Here is a 15,391-nt window from a genome sequence, read left to right as displayed (position 1 = left end):
ACTGTTTAATACTGGACTAGTTCTTGATAATATTATCCGTATTTTGAAATGTAGGCCAAAGAGACCCTTAGGCAGATCTGCATGGTTAACAAGAGGACTCTCTGTCAGTGAAGGTCATGGCGTTAGAAAGATGCGGCTCTAGGGCAGAGGTTGGCAAATTCATGGCCAAATGCAGCCCACTGCCTGTTTTGTAAATAAAGTGCTACAATGGCAGAGTTGAGTAGTTATAACAGAAGCAGTATGGCTCACAAAACCTAAAGTGTTCACTACCTGGCCCTTTGTAGGAAAAGTTTGCCCACCCCAACTCTAGAGCTGCAAGGTGGTCCGGTCCCCACCCACCTCCTCATCATTGGCCCAGATGGGGCACACGGTGTATCAAGCGCCACATGAAGAACTGACCACTCAAGCTCTGGCCAGGCTGTATTTCCCGAGGGAGAAACTTTGTCATCTGCTAATGCCTGAGTCACAGATTTAATTAAGATGATGTTAGCAGGTAAAGCATACCTAGTCTCAAGTAGTAGAAGCCAGAAAAGAAATAGACAAGAACTTTATTTTTAAAACTTCACAATTAACAACAGTTAGACGGGAATCTTCTTTAACTTGATCTTTTCTTCTACATTTGAAAAGTATCTCATCTTTGTTAAAATTTCCTTGGCTTTTTCAAAGTCATCTAAAATAAACAGAGACATTAACATGAGGCTTCATTTCAAGCAAGAATAAAATCAACTCTACTGACGGAGGCAGCCAGATCGAAGCTGAGCTCCGGGCTCTGGAGGGCCAATCAATTGCTCAGTAAATCTGAACAAGAGAGAGGAACCATCTGGATTGTTACAGGGATAAAGGGATTAACTAAAGGGGCCAAAAGCATGCTTGTTTACAGGATTCAGACTTTAAATATGCGAAGCTGATTCTCTCCAGGACAGTTCCCACATAATAAATGGGTTGTGTTTCAAGAGTTCTGTCTCATCATACCTGGTGGTCTAACCCTCAGGAGGATGTGGAAGCACTGGGTGCTTCCTCTGTGCCAGGTGCTGAGGTACAGAGCTGCCCGCAGGGGGCCTCGGTCTCTGGGAATGACGCCCTCAGACTAGTGGTTTCAACTGGGGGTGATTTTGTGCCATATTTTTTGGCAATATCTAGAGACATTTTCGGTTGCCACAACTGGTAAGGTGGTTACTAACATCCAGTGGGTAGAGGCCAGGTATGCTGCTAAATATCCCAGGGCATAAAGGACACCCTCCACGACAAAGAATTATCTTTCCCAAAACGTCAGCAGTGCCAGGTTGAGAAACCCTGACTTAGATATATGCAAAACTAAACAATATACCATTACATTCATATATGGTTAAAACCATCAAGAAAAGCAAGAGAATGATTAACATGAACTCCAGGAGAGTGGTTACCATGGAAGAGGGATGCAACTCAAAGGGCCTACTGGGGCTTAGAAGGCAACGGTCACGTTCTAGTTCTTTATTTATAAAAATTATTTTAATGGTGGTAAAATACACATAACATATTTATTATTGTAACCATTTTTTTCTTTTTTTTTTTAAAGATTGGCACCTGAGCTAACATCTGTTGCCAATCTTTTTTTTTCTTCTTCTTCTCCCCAAACCCCCCCAGTACATAGTTGTATATTCTAGCGGTAGGTACTTCTGGTTGTGCTACCTGGGACGCCACCTCAGTACGGCTTGATGAGCGGTGCTGGGCCTACCCCTAGGATCCAAACCAGCAAAATCCCGGGCTGCCAAAGCAGAGTGTGCGAACATAACCACTCAGCCATGGGGCTGGCCCCTGTAACCATTTTTAAGTGTAAGGTTCAAAGGCATCAAGTCCACTCACATTGTTATGCGACCATCACCACCATTTATCCACAGAACTCTTTTCATCTTGCAAAACTGAAACTGTACCTATGAAACAATAACTCCCTATTCCCCTCTCCCTCCAGCCTGACAGCCACCATTCTACTTTCTGTCTCTATGAATCTGACTACTCTAGGTACTTCATATAAGTGGAATAAAAGTATTTGTCTTGTTGTGAGTAGCTAATATCATTTAGCATAATATCCTCAAAATTCATTCATGCTGTAGCATGTATCAGAATTTCCTTCCTTTTTAAGGCTGAATAATATTCCACTGTATGTATATGCCACATTTTGCTTATCTATTCAACGTCGATGCACATTAGGCCTGATTCCACCTGTTAGCTCTTGTGACAAATTCTATCACCATACGTGCTACAAAAATTCTTTCCTTGACCAAATGCTAGCCAGGCTCCTCTGAGCCCTCTTCTGGACTAGGCCTCAACCTTGAACTAGAAAGGCCTGAACAAACACAAACACAGTTTCTAACAGCTCAATGCCCCATCCCTAGGATGACCCTAACCCCGCTTAAAATGCCTGCCTGAGAAAATTCAGGGCTGACAAAAGAATTTATTATTTATTCCAGCCAACACCTGAAGCCTGGGCCCCTGTCTCCCAGTGTCTGTGACTGGACAGGAGCCTAACTTCAGTAAATGCCAGTCAGCACACCCAGAAGGGTTTCACGTGGAACCACGCCTGCTTCTCACCGTTTGTAGTTTTTCCCTTCCCTCATTCTAATAGCTCCCTGAGAACCCTGTCTCTTTTTCCTCACCGGCCCTTTAAAATGCCCAGTCACAAATAAGTTGAGTTCAGTTCACCCTGGACACTTTCCCCTATTGCAATAGTTATTACTGATTAAAATCTGTCCTTAGCACTTTAACTAACGTCTGGCTTTGTTTATCTTCGATGGTTATTTGGCACTGTGACTTGGATCTGGATTGGAAACACCATTAGGCCCTCGGACGGACGTAACCACCAGGCTTTTCAGCTCGCACAGAGACCTATGTCTCATCTCCAGTCTGCTTGCTTGTTTGGGTATCTGGTGTTGAGTGTGATTCCCGATCCAATTCTCCAGATAAACGTCCGCTGAAGCGCAGCGAGGACAGACTTGGATCCTCAGGATTCTGAGTGCACTCTCTGAGGCTAGGCTAGAGTCCCAGGCTGCTTCTGAAAGGTGGCTCCTGGGCTGGAATTCTTGGCTCCTTGTTTCTAGGGGGGACTGGCTCCTGGGCTGGAAATGTTTCTCCCCTGGCTCCTTGTGAGGCCTTTGTTCTATTTGATCCTGCACCTTCCATGGGAACTCAGTCAACTGAAACCCTCCTTCTCAAACTCCTGCTGCCTGGATGCCACCATGGTGCTCTGTTGGCTTCTTTTCTTGGTGGTATCACTTATCCCCAAGCTATCGCCTTTAATACCTCCACTCTCCTTCCTCCTTTCACCACCTTCCATCTCCCTTCAGCTCCCTTGCATCCTTTGATATGTCCCCCTTCAAGCCCCTTCTGCCTCCACTCCTCCGTCCACCCTGCCAGACCTTTCTCTTCCCACTCCCATCCTTCAACTCCCTATAGTCACTGGAATCTTGGGCCCCCTGTCTCCTCTAGGGGTTCTCAAGGGACTCAGGTACCCCCAAAAGCAACCACCTAAAGCTGAAAAAGAAAAAAAAAAGCTAACTGAAAACAGACATTTAGTCTACAGCCTCCATAAGATTATATATCAGGGCCAAAAAATAAAAAATAAAAAATCTTAGGGGCCGCCCAGTGGTGCAGCGGTTAAGTTCGCACATACCGCTTCTCAGCGGCCCAGGGTTCGCCGGTTCAGATCTGGGTGCAGACATGGCACCGCTTGGCAAAAGCCATGCTGTGGTAGGCGTCCCACATATAAAGTAGAGGAAGATGGGCACGGATTTCAGCTCAGGGCCAGTCTTCCTCAGCAAAAAAGAGGAGGATTGGAAGTAGTTAGCTCAGGGCTAATCTTCCTCAAAAATAAATAAATAAATAAATAAATAAATAAATAAAATGTTAAAAAAAAAAAAGAAAATCCCCTTCTCTTCTTTTTTTTTTTTTTAAATTTATTTTTATTTTTCCTTCTTCTCCCCAAAGCCCTCCCGTACATAGTTGTGTATTCTAGTTGTGGGTCCTTCTAGCTGTGGCATGTGGGACGTCGCCTCAGCATGGCCCAACGAGCGGTGCCATATCCGCGCCCAGGATCTGAACCGGTGAAACCCCAGGCTGCCAAAGCAGAGTGCACGAACCCAAGCACTTGGCTTCTCTTCTTTCTTAAGCTATCTATGACTCATAGCAATCTCATAAATTATACTTTTGTAAACAAACTTAAAACATTTATCTTTTTCTCTCTTCCTGATCCCTCAAAAACTATTTTTGAGTATTCTTATTTTCATGGCAATATAGTTATTTGCAAAGGTTCAGTAAGAATCTGTCCTCTTTGTGATAGGACATACATAAAAACATTGGTTATACTACCAAAGTTTGGAATGGAACGTCATTTTTGAAAATGATGCATAAAATCAGATATAAGCAGACAACTTTAGGAAACTAAGGTTGACCTTATGGAGCCAATGCTTACAAAGTCTTCTGAAAAAAGCCAGCCTGGTACCTGGCTTATAGGGTTCCCAGCCTTACAAGTGAGTAAGGAAGGTCACTTCCTGGCAGGCCCAGGAACCTTAGGATATTTTAGAGACCTTGAGAAGAGGGGAATTCACCCAAATTTATAGGTACTGCAGGTGAAGGCTGATGGAGAATTCTTGGCTTGACTTCCTAGCATTGAGAGGCTTTTAAAGTCCAATCTGAGATTCCTTATACAAAGTTTCATAAAGAAAACTTAAAATGTCCTGTATGGCTGATTACCATTCTTGCTGTACTTGTGTAAATAATCAGGCTAAATTTAAGGAAACTAAAATTATTTTGTAACCAAGAATAATCTTACTTTGATTATCTTTGATCAAAAAGGGGGGTCATTGTAGCGAGAAACTTTATTTATTTCAGTGGAAATGTATAACACACCTTTGTGGGTTATTAGAATGTAGTCCTGTTCAGTCTTTGAGATTTTATTTCTCCCTATAAACTGGCTTACACATTTTATCAGCCCTTACCAAATCCTCAATTCTTCTAGTTTCCTTCAATGTCTGACTACAACTTTCCAAAGTGATGTTTCCAATTCTTCTGCCTCCTTCCTGACTTGATGTCACTAAGAACTAAAACATGACTGCCCAGATCCTTATTGGGATTCAGCTTGTCTCACAGTTGCCCCTTTCCTCCAGGATCTGAAGCCACACAACTTGATATAAACTTCAAAGAACTCAACACCACCACAAATCATGAATGGGCAACCTTTGTACTTGGAACTGCTGGTAGATGGGCCACTCAGAAAGTCCACCAGAACTCTCGCATCTTCCATGCTCTGCCCTGGGAAAGAACCATGACCGTGACACTGATGTCTAAGCCATCACTACAAACATTCAAACTATAAACCAGGAAATCTATTAGATTGGCACTGCCATCCTCACGCCACCATCTAAAGATGCTTAAGAGTTCAACGTCTTCTCAAGTGGCTGCCCTCTCGACTCAGAAATGGGGTTTATGCTCTGCTCCAACCATTAACCTTTGTTTTTCTTTTTGTTTCCATAGAGATGCTCCTCATTAAATGCCTGATCGCTCATGTCATCCAGCAAATATCCTCTATTACCAAGTATCAACAGATGGTTCAGCTAGTCCTTAATAAACATAAGGCGATCGAATGAGAAAAGGACTTACATTTTTCAGAGGAAAGAAGGGTATCTCTTTCTTAGTGTTTGTCCTAGCTAACACCTGAAGATAGGGCCCCTGTCTCCCAGGCTCTGTGGGAGGGTAGACGCTGAACTTCTATAAGCACCACCGAGCAAACCCAGACGGGTTTCACACACCAACCCCTCCTTCCAGCTTTCTGTAATTTTTCACTTCCCTAACTCTGTTGAGCCCTGCTCATGCTCCCTCCCTACTCTCTCATTCTCCCTTTAAAATGGACTCTTTTCTCCACTGCAATAGTTGTTACTGATTCAAATCTGTCCTTACCACTTTAACTAATGTCTTGCTTTTTCTCCGACAGTGCATCTCTTTGAGCTCCTGTTGTCAATTCTTCCACCCAGAAGTGCAATTGCTGGATGATACGGTAATTCTACTTTTAATTTTTTGAGGAACTGCCATACTGTTTTCCATAGTGTCTGCACTATTTTACAATCCCAATAACAGCACACAACGGTTCCAACTTCTCTACATCCTTGCCAACATTTATTATTTTCTGATTTTCTTTATAGTATCTATCTTAATTGGTGTGAGGAGGTATCTCATTGTGGTTTTGATTTTCGTTTCCCTAACGATTAGAGATGTCAAGCATCTTTTTATGTGCTTATTGGCCATTGGTATATCTTCTTTGCACGTTTGCATATTCTATTTCTTAAGCTGAGTGGCAGGGACATGGGTGATTGTTCAATTATTATTCCTTAAATTGTACTTACATATTATTTGTTCTTTTGAAAAATTATCTTTCATAATTAAAAAAATAAAAGTATGCAAAGGTATAACAAGAGCTGGCGGTGGGCCTTGGTGGAACACAATCTGACCATCTTAGCCAGTGGGTTAGGGACATGGATTTCAGGAAGATACGTGGGGCTAGGTTCCTTTCTTGTCTGTCCTGTCTGTAATCTATATTCCCCTACATCTTTTTAGAGACCCGCCATCTGCCTGCTTCTCTGAATCGACTCCTCAAGTCCCTACAGAGTAGGCAGAACACTGTGTAAGCCTATCTCCTGGGCCCTAGCTAATTGGACTGGAGTGGACATCTGGCTCAAGCTGGGCCCATCAAATTCCCTCTCCCAGGAATCTAGAGTTGGGCCTAGGGGACTCCAGTCAGATGGTGAAAGGCCTTGTTCTTACAAGGTAATAGACAAAGCGGGACTCAAGAGTCATCCAGTGGAGGAGGCCACTTTGGAGCCCTGCACATTAATAAGGAAGCAGATGGAACTGGTTTATAGAGAGGAGAGGAGGATGGCGTGGACTCCCAGGGGCACAGATCCAGGATTGCAGTCTTGGTTCCAGACTGCTTTCTGGCTCCCAGGTTGTGTCTCTGAAAACCTCTTGTCACACTGTTCTATAGTCACTGCAAAGACTTTCTCTCTGGATTCTGGGAGAGAGAGTCCTGATTCCTTATAATAACCTCCCTTATTTGGGCTAGTATGAGGGGCTTTCTGCTTCCTGCAGTTAAATGATCCCTAAGCCAAAGAGCTATCATTTTCTTATGTAAGGGGTGGCAAAGTCAGGGATGGAGAGAAAGGTTGTTCTCGCTTAAAAATAGTTAGAAATAGATCTAGTCTCTGCAAGCTGAGAGTCAGGAGCAGTGGGGAGGAGGATGAGCATTCCATATTTGTAATTCAGGCACAGCTCTGCCATGGACTTCTCCTCCTGCGCTTTGCAGAAGAAACGGGTGTGCAGGTTTAGCCAAACGTTGAGCGTGCAGCCTTGCCCTTAAGATCTGCCTGTGTTGGTTTCAGCCCCCACCCCTCACCTTAGCTTTTCCTACTTGCTAAGGGGATTGGAAGCACTTTCTCTCATCCAGTCTTTCACTGGCATGGCACTGTTTTTGGCACACAGTGTATTTCTCTTGTAAGACTGTGAATCCTGAAGGCAGAAATGTAGACTCATATATATTTTATACCTCCTTAAAATAAAGTCTTTAAAAAAAAAGTCAAGAAATGAAGAAAGTACCTCGTTCAAAAGCTCTGCTCACATTGTCTGTCAGTTCTTTCTGTTTGGCTGAAAGAGAAAACCATTATCTTAATTTTTCTATTTGAATTGACACATGATATGAAGACAACACTGAGTAATCATGCTGGTGTGAAAGCAACGCAGCAGGGAGCTAGGATCCAAGAGTACAGCATCATAGCCTCTGTCTCTACATGTCCCATGACAGCAGCTCGGTTTACTTTGGCTTGGGCTGACCCGTCCCACTCTTGCTTTTCCACCCATGAAAGGTCTGTGGGGCAATTACCAAGTCCCATAAAATGGTTACAGATTAAGAAAAAAAGAAGGACAAGGAAATGTCTTGATTATCTCCACCAAGCAATCTGAATCCTTCAGATTTCAGCAAGGAGAAAATTAACAAGCTGGGCTTGCCTATCAGGAGGGCATCACGGAGTGTTTTAGACAGCTACTTCGCGTTATATGGCCTCTCCGGAAAATGAAACATTTAGAGCATACTGTACCTTAAGGGAGAAGATGCCAGATGAACTAAAGGGGCAGCTATTTCGTGTTTCTGTTGTTTCCTCATTGGGAAATGAGGAATTTTACAGTAAGTGCATTTTCCACATGTAAGTGTATCAATCATTTATATGGTGCTTGTTTTCAGAGCACTTTCAAATATATTATATCCCCATCGTAGGCAATGGCAGGTATTGGGGGATTGTCCTGTGGTCACGTGGTTGTTGAGTGGAGGAGCTGAGAAGAGACCCCCAAGTCTCCAGACTTCTAGACCGTGGTTAGAAACTCGCTTCTTGGGTAGCAACGTGGTTGACAGAAGAGCACTGGACTAGGAGTCTGGAGACTCTGAAGTGCTGACCCCAAACCAACTAGCTCTATGCCCCTGAACTCTCACTTAGCCTGGGCCTCAGCAGGTACCTGTGCGGAAGGATTTAGGAATTAATGTAAATGAAGGTGAGTGACTCGCTCAAGTCGGTAAGGTCAGCCCTTTCTACAGGGCTAGAACAACCTCCACTGTTGCCTGAGCACTTACTACGGGCCAGGCATGTGTCAAGTGTTTTACATGCTTTATCCCATTCAGTTTGATCCTTGCAACAACCAGCATTAATATTGTCTCCATTTTACAGATGAGGAAACTGAAGCTCAGAGGGGTGGAGTCACTAGCTCAAGGTCACACAAAAGTCAGTACTGTGCCTTTTAGTGGTGTTGGGACTGAACCCAAGTCCACCCCACCCCAGAGTTTCACAATCTGCTGCCTTCCAAAGCCGTGCAGCTGCGGCTGCTGACTGCAAAGCTGGAGTTTCTCGTCTCCTCCACCCCCCAGACCTAATGCTGTGGATGCACCCCGAGCTGATAGTCCCCCCACCACGACTTCTATTTTACTGCTTTTAACTTGTTTGTTATTTATCCACTGATCTGACAAATATTTACTGAGCCTCTGTTATAATCCAAGTACGGCTCCGTGTGCTGAGGATGTGAGGGAAGCAAAAAGCAGACACAATTTCTGCCTTTGCAGAACTACTAGTCTAATAGGGCAGGCTGATATTGGTCAAATAATCTTACATAGAACAGTAAGGTTATAATGGTGATCAGTCCTACAACAGAGGTACAGACAGAGGTTCTTTGAGGATTCTCTCAGGAAGCAATGATTGTCCTCAGATCTGATGGGAGGAAGAATTAACTAGATGGGATCAGGGAGAAGGTTTTAGGCAGAAGCGACAGCATGTACAAAGGCACTGGGGTAGGAAGATGCATGGTACAGATAAAGAACTGGAAGTAGCCCATGTGGCTAGAATGGAAGGAACAAATGGGAGAAGTAGAGGCCAGACCATGCAGGGCCTTGTTAGTCATGCTAAAGAGTTTGGTCTTTAACCTGAGAGCACTGGGATGCCACTTAAAGTTTTTAAGCAAGGCCAAGGGTGATATGATTAGATTTGGGTTTCAAAAAGATCACACAAGATAAACTCAACCAAGGAAGTGAAGGATCTATACAATGAAAACTACAAGACTTTCTTGAAAGAAATTGACGACAACATAAAGAGATGGAAAGACATTCCATGCACATGGATTGGAAGAATACACATAGTTAAAATGTCCATACTACCTAAAGCAATCTACAGATTCAATGCTATCCCAATCAGAATCCCAAGAACATTCTTCACAGAAATTGAACAAAGAATCCTAAAATTCATATGGGGCAACAAAAGACCGCGAATTGCTAAAGCAATCCTGAGCAAGAAAAACAAAGCCGGCGGAATCACAATCCCCGATTTCAAAACATAGGGCAAAGCTACAGTGATCAAAACAGCATGGTACTAGTACAAAAACAGGTCCACAGATCAATGGAACAGAATTGAAAGCCCAGAGATAAAACCACACATCTATGGACAGCTAATCTTCGACAAAGGAGCAGAGGGCCTACAATGGAGAAAAGAAAGTCTCTTCAACAAATGGTGCTGGGAAAACTGGACAGCCACATGCAAAAGATTGAAAATTGACCATTCTTTTTCACCACACACCAAAATAAACTCAAAATGGATCAAAGACCTAAAGATTAGGCCTGAGACAATAAGTCTTCTAGAAGAGAATATAGGCAGTACACTCTTTGACATCAGTTTCAAAAGAATCTTTTTGGACACTATATCTCATCTCCTCAGTTGAGGGAAACAATAGAAAGAATAAACAAATGGGACTTCATCAGACTAAAGAGCTTCTTTAAGGCAAGGGAAAACAGGATTGAAACAAAAAAACAGCTCACTAATTGGGAAAAAATATTTACAAGCCACTTATCCGACAAAGGGTTAATCTCCATAATATACAAAGAACTCACACGGCTTAACAACAAAAAAACAAACAACCCGATCAAAAAATGGGCAGAGGACATGAACAGACATTTCTCAAAAGAAGATATAAATATGGCCAATAGACACTGAAAAGATGCTCATCATCGCTAATCATCAGGGAAATGCAAATCAAAACTACACTAAGATATCACCTTACACCCGTTAGATTGGCAAAAACATCCAAAACCAAGAGCGACAAATGTTGGAGAGGTTGTGGAGAAAAAGGAACCCTCATACACTGTTGGTGGGAATGCAAACTGGTACAGCCACTATGGAAAACAGTATGGAGATTTCTCAAAAAGTTAAAAATAGAAATACCCTATGACCCAGCCATCCCATTACTGGGTATCTATCCTAAGAACCTGAAATCAGAAATCCCAAGAGTCCCTTGCTCCCCTATGTTCATCGCAGCATTATTTACAATAGCCAAGACATGGAACCAACCTACATGCCCAGAAACTGATGATTGGATAAAGAAGATGTGGTATATATACACAAGGGAATACTACTCAGCCATAAAAAAAGACAAAATTGGCCCATTTGCAGCAACGTGGATGGACCTCGAGGGTATTATGTTAAGCGAAATAAGCCAGTCAGAGAAAGATGAACTCTATATGACTCCACTCATAGGTGGAAGTTAACATATTGACAAGGAGATCTGATCGGTGGTTACCAGGGAAAAGGGGGGGTGGGGGGAGGGCACAAAGGGGGAAGAGGTGTACCCACAACATGACTAACAATAATGTACAACTGAAATCTCACAAGGTTGTAATCTATCATAACATTAATAAAAAAAGAAAAAAGATCACACAAGTGACAGTGTAGGAACATATTAGATTGAAGGTACAGATAAACCAGCCTGGAGTTACTGCAGTTGTCCAGGTGAGAGAGAATGGTAGTGTGGAACAGGGTGGTGGCAGTGAAAATGGATGGATGGATTTGAGACACATTTAGAAGGTCAGCTTTTCAAGACTTGGTGATGGAGTGTCTATGGGGGAAAGGGAGAATAAGTTGTTAAAGATGCTTACTCATTGTTTTGGACTTGTGCAACGGGAAAGTGTCATTCCCTTAGAAAGAGAACATCAGAAGAGGCATAGATGATTTTTTTGAGAGGGAGGGGAGACGCTCATGAATTCTATTTTGGACACATTGAGCTGGAATACACAAACTCCATGAAGGCATGGACCATGTCTTTCTTGTTCACTGCTGTATCCTCAGGGCCTGTATATATAGCAGGCATGCCATAAACACTTGTGAAGGTATCTATGTGCATACTATCAGAGTGAGAACCTTGAAGCCTTTTCTACATGGCATGGTCAATTTTATGTGTCAAATTTTAGGCTATGGTGCCCAGTTGTTTGGTCAAACACTAGTCTAGATGTTGCTGTGAAGGTACTTTGTAGATGTGATTAACATTTATAATCAGTTGATTTTAAACAAGGAGATGAACTTTGATAATGTGGTGGGCCTCATCCAATCAGTTGAAGGCATTAAGAGCAAAAACTGAGGTTTCCTGGAGAAGGAATTGTGCCTCACGACTAACATAGAAGTCCTGCCTGAGTTTCCGGCCTGTCAGTCTGCCCTACGTATTCTGGGCTCACTAGCTCTCATAATCATTAAAATAAATTTCTGTCTCTCTCTCTCCATGTATAAATGTATACATACACACATATACACTAATGCTTCTGTTTCTCTGGAGAACCCCGACTGACAGACTATGGAATAAAGTGGAAAGGAAAGCAATCTGGGATCAGAAGATCAAGGTCTCAATCTTTGCTCTGCAATGTGACCTTGGGTATTTCCACAAACTTCTGAGGCCTATTTTTCTCGTCAGAGATAATAATGTTATCCAAATCATGTCAGGGGTAGGAAGGCGGATTGCAACCTGCAAAATACTACTATATTCTTGGTTGAAGGCAGACTTCCAGAGACTTAGGGATGTTGTGAGTCTAACCTCCAGACAAAATTGGTTTCAGTAAAATCAAGAAAAAAATTACTCCCTGAATCACGATGATGACCAGTACGTACTCTTTATATGCATTTTGCACTTAACCCCACACATGTACTCATAAGGGCAATAAAATGAATTTGGTGGTAGTTCATCTTTTACCTCTGACAACAGACTCAATCTCTTTCATGGCAGCTTCACTCTGAGCTTCGGCAAGTTTTTCATTCATTTCCATTATTTCCATGAGGAACTGCCTGTCCATTTCATAATCCGTCCCTTCAGGAATCTCTACTCCACGGAGCTTTAGCTATTCAGGCATAAAAGCAGGGAAAATAAGTTTTAAGAAACTTATTTACATTTATTTATTATTGATATTTACACTTATTTCTTAGAAATAAGGTTCAAGAAACTAGGGTCAGAGTCATAAATCCGACTGAGGACAGAATACCATTCACAGGGAAAACCTGAACTGTCCTGATAGTGAAAGAGTGAGGGTAGGCTGCTGGAAACTTGGGCTGAGACAGGAGTGCTGGGACGGGATCTCTCTCTGCTACCTGGAACTGGGTGACCCTGGGGGGAGTCATTCCTCCATTGGGGAGGTTAAACTAGATATTTGTAAAGATTCTACTAAATCCTAAAATTCTAAGGTGCTCGTCCCCCTCCAAAACTCCCCAAATTACTCTTCCCTAAAAGCTCTTACCATCCAAGCCTTGAAATTTATAGAAAATAGTTAAAAAAAAATGCAATTGGGCAAGTAAGATTTAGAGAATACTGAGAGAAAACTGTATTTGTGTAGTGTCTTTGAGGCTAAATGTTGTTGGGTCCCTGGACTAGCTGAGGTCTCAAGCACTCTTCTGCTGAACACAGAGGAGCAGCGGTCCCATTGCACAATGGACACCAGGCAGTCCCACATAGAAGGGTTGGGAAATCACCTTACAAGATATAGTCCCCTGCTCAGGGGGGCCAGAAGGGTCTTATAGGCATCATTCACCAGGGTCGAGTGCTTCTCTGAGAAGTCCTTTTCAGTCTGTTAGCGGAGATGAAGACAGTCTTATTACCAACCAAAACAGCCATCTTACAGTCACAAACTCTTTCATGAAATACTGATGGGCAGGCACCTAAGAAGTGGCCAAAGTAGAACTGGTGTGGGATGAGCTGTCTTTATTTTCAGCTGATGGGTTCTAATTCTTTTGGGAAATCAGGTAAAAAGCTGTGGGTGCAGGACAGGTCCAGGGCCTGGCTGGCTGGGGGCAGGCTGCCACTGGGTGGAGCTGGTTGTCCAGCTCTGTCCCTGATAACCACATCACCACAAGGCCCCTGCCACCCACCCGGTGTGCACATGTGTTGGATCTCCTTAGGGGTGGCCAATAGGCTACCTGAGACCTCTGGCTGAAGAAGTCTGGGTGGACAAGACGCTGTAGCTGCTGGTACCTTTGCTGGAGCTTTGCAGTGTCAACTCTGAAGGAGCGGTTGCTGGAAGGAAATCGGGAGAAGACATTCATGCACCAAATATTTATAGGTTTGTATACTATGGGCCTGGTTCCTGGTCTCATGGGGAAGATGCTATAAACATGGAGACAGACATAATTTCAAAAAGCGGGAGGTGCTGTGAAGGAAAAGAGAATAGGGCCAGAGAGAGTGGTAAATGTGGTAGACAGCTGACATTTGAGCTGAAACCTGAATGATGAGCAGGAGTAATCAAAGGTCAGAGGAAAGAGTCTTCCAGGCAGAGGGACCACACAAAGGCCCTGAAGTGGGAACAAGTTTGGCACCTTGAACAACTTAAAGGGTGGTGTCACTGCAGCCCATCATAAGTGCTCAGTGCCTGCCGGGAGCAGATCCCAGAGATAAGGGGAAGGGGCGTTCCGGAATCCCACCTGTCCTTCCAAGGCCCAGGTCTCTTCCTCTGTCTCCTGCTTTATTGTAACCCAATCCCTTTCGCTTTCTATGCCCAGAGCCTGCTCTGACAGGTTTAGCTCCGCCCACACGTCACCACCTGTCCAAGCTCCTCAACCTTCGGAGGAAAATGGGAAAAACTCAGACCTCTCCCCAGTTCTCACTTTTCCCTTAGACTCTGCCTACAATATTAGATTTTCTGTGCTTTTACTTCCTTATTTTGGCCAACACCTCAGTACTCCTTTCCTACAAGTCTTAACCCAATTTTAATCATCCTGACCCTATCTCTCAAGTCGCCCTTCTCCCGGGCCCCTCAGGTACTCTTCCCTCAGGCCCCGCCCCCCAACTCCGCTTTCCCTCAGGCCCCGCCCCTCGAGTCTCCTTCCACTGAAGCTTCGACCCTTCAATTTCCCCTAACTTCACTCCTCACCCCTCCAGTCCTGCCTCCACGCTTGTCTCTATCCCTCAAAGCCCCTTCCGTCAGGCCCGCCCTCAATTTCCTCTCTCTCAGGACACATCCCATCCTCCACTCTCCCAGACCCCGTAGCCAGCCCCAGTTCTCTAGCGCTCCGCCCACCTATCTGGCCCGTTCCTCCTCCTGCCCGAGCCTGATCCGCCCTCCCCTCTCGCACGCCAGCCCCCGACGTCCCTCTGGCACTGGCGCGTTTCCCGAAACCGCCTCCCGTACCAGTCCATGAGGCTGAAGTAGTCTCGAGTGAGGTCAGGTGGCTGCAGCGCGCGGCACTGCGGGCAGAAGAACCCGTCCCCCCGCACGGGGCCCCCTGGGCTGCCGCAGTTCCAACACCCGGAGGGGTTGCTTCCCGCCAGCGATGCAGCATTGCAGTTTAGCGGTCTCCTTCCGAGAACCCCTGCTGGCCACAACCCCCACACCCGGAGCAAAGCCCCGGCCCTCCCGCCCCACATCTGGCTCGCGGCCTCACTGGCCGTGGTCACCCGTGGGGGGGAAAAGCGGAGAGAGCGGTCGACCAGACTAGTGATGTTGATTGGCTGGGGAGCTGAGGGGGCGGGATCACCCGGGGGAAAACTGGCTCCTGAGTCCCGCTCTGCGTTCTAAACTACAACTCCCAGCAAGCCT

The 15,391-nt window shown here is 44.5% G+C and overlaps 1 protein-coding gene across 8 annotated transcripts; it reads right to left on the bottom strand.

Moving 5' to 3' along the window:
- Nucleotides 1-528: 528 nt before the first annotated feature.
- On the bottom strand, nt 529-15,316 carry HSCB (HscB mitochondrial iron-sulfur cluster cochaperone). Of its 8 annotated transcripts, none has more exons than XM_044775637.2 (7): nt 14,984-15,316; nt 13,776-13,872; nt 13,337-13,426; nt 12,562-12,706; nt 7,618-7,665; nt 5,209-5,283; nt 529-670 (listed from the first exon to the last, which is right to left on the bottom strand). In XM_044775637.2, the coding sequence occupies exons 1-7, from the start codon at nt 15,217-15,219 to the stop codon at nt 579-581; spliced, it is 783 nt and encodes a 260-aa protein (XP_044631572.2). In that variant the 5' UTR covers nt 15,220-15,316; the 3' UTR covers nt 529-578. The 8 variants fall into 8 exon arrangements, 6 of the variants coding, with proteins under 6 accessions (XP_044631572.2, XP_044631571.2, XP_014690995.2 ...); XM_044775636.2 differs by having other exon boundaries at nt 13,728-13,872; nt 14,984-15,277; XR_011505420.1 differs by lacking the exon at nt 5,209-5,283 and having other exon boundaries at nt 13,332-13,426; nt 14,984-15,289.
- Nucleotides 15,317-15,391: the final 75 nt, after the last annotated feature.

The sequence above is a fragment of the Equus asinus genome, chromosome 8 (genome assembly GCF_041296235.1).
Source record: "Equus asinus isolate D_3611 breed Donkey chromosome 8, EquAss-T2T_v2, whole genome shotgun sequence".
NCBI lineage: Eukaryota > Metazoa > Chordata > Mammalia > Perissodactyla > Equidae > Equus > Equus asinus.
Note: the sequence above shows the minus strand (reverse complement) of the source record. Positions and strands in the feature narration are given on the sequence as shown.

Bases quoted from the DNA above. Each gene is read 5' to 3' on its own strand.
- HSCB (XM_044775636.2), bottom strand. From the start codon at position 15,219: ATGTGGGGCGGGAGGGCCGGGGCTTTGCTCCGGGTGTGGGGGTTGTGG. The intron at 13,427-13,727 runs GTGGGTGGCAGG...CTCCGCTAACAG, and splicing joins CCAACACATGTGCACACCGG to ACTGAAAAGGACTTCTCAGA. The intron at 5,284-7,617 runs GTACTTTCTTCA...GTTCTTTCCCAG, and splicing joins GAGCAGAGCTTTTGAACGAG to GGCAGAGCATGGAAGATGCG.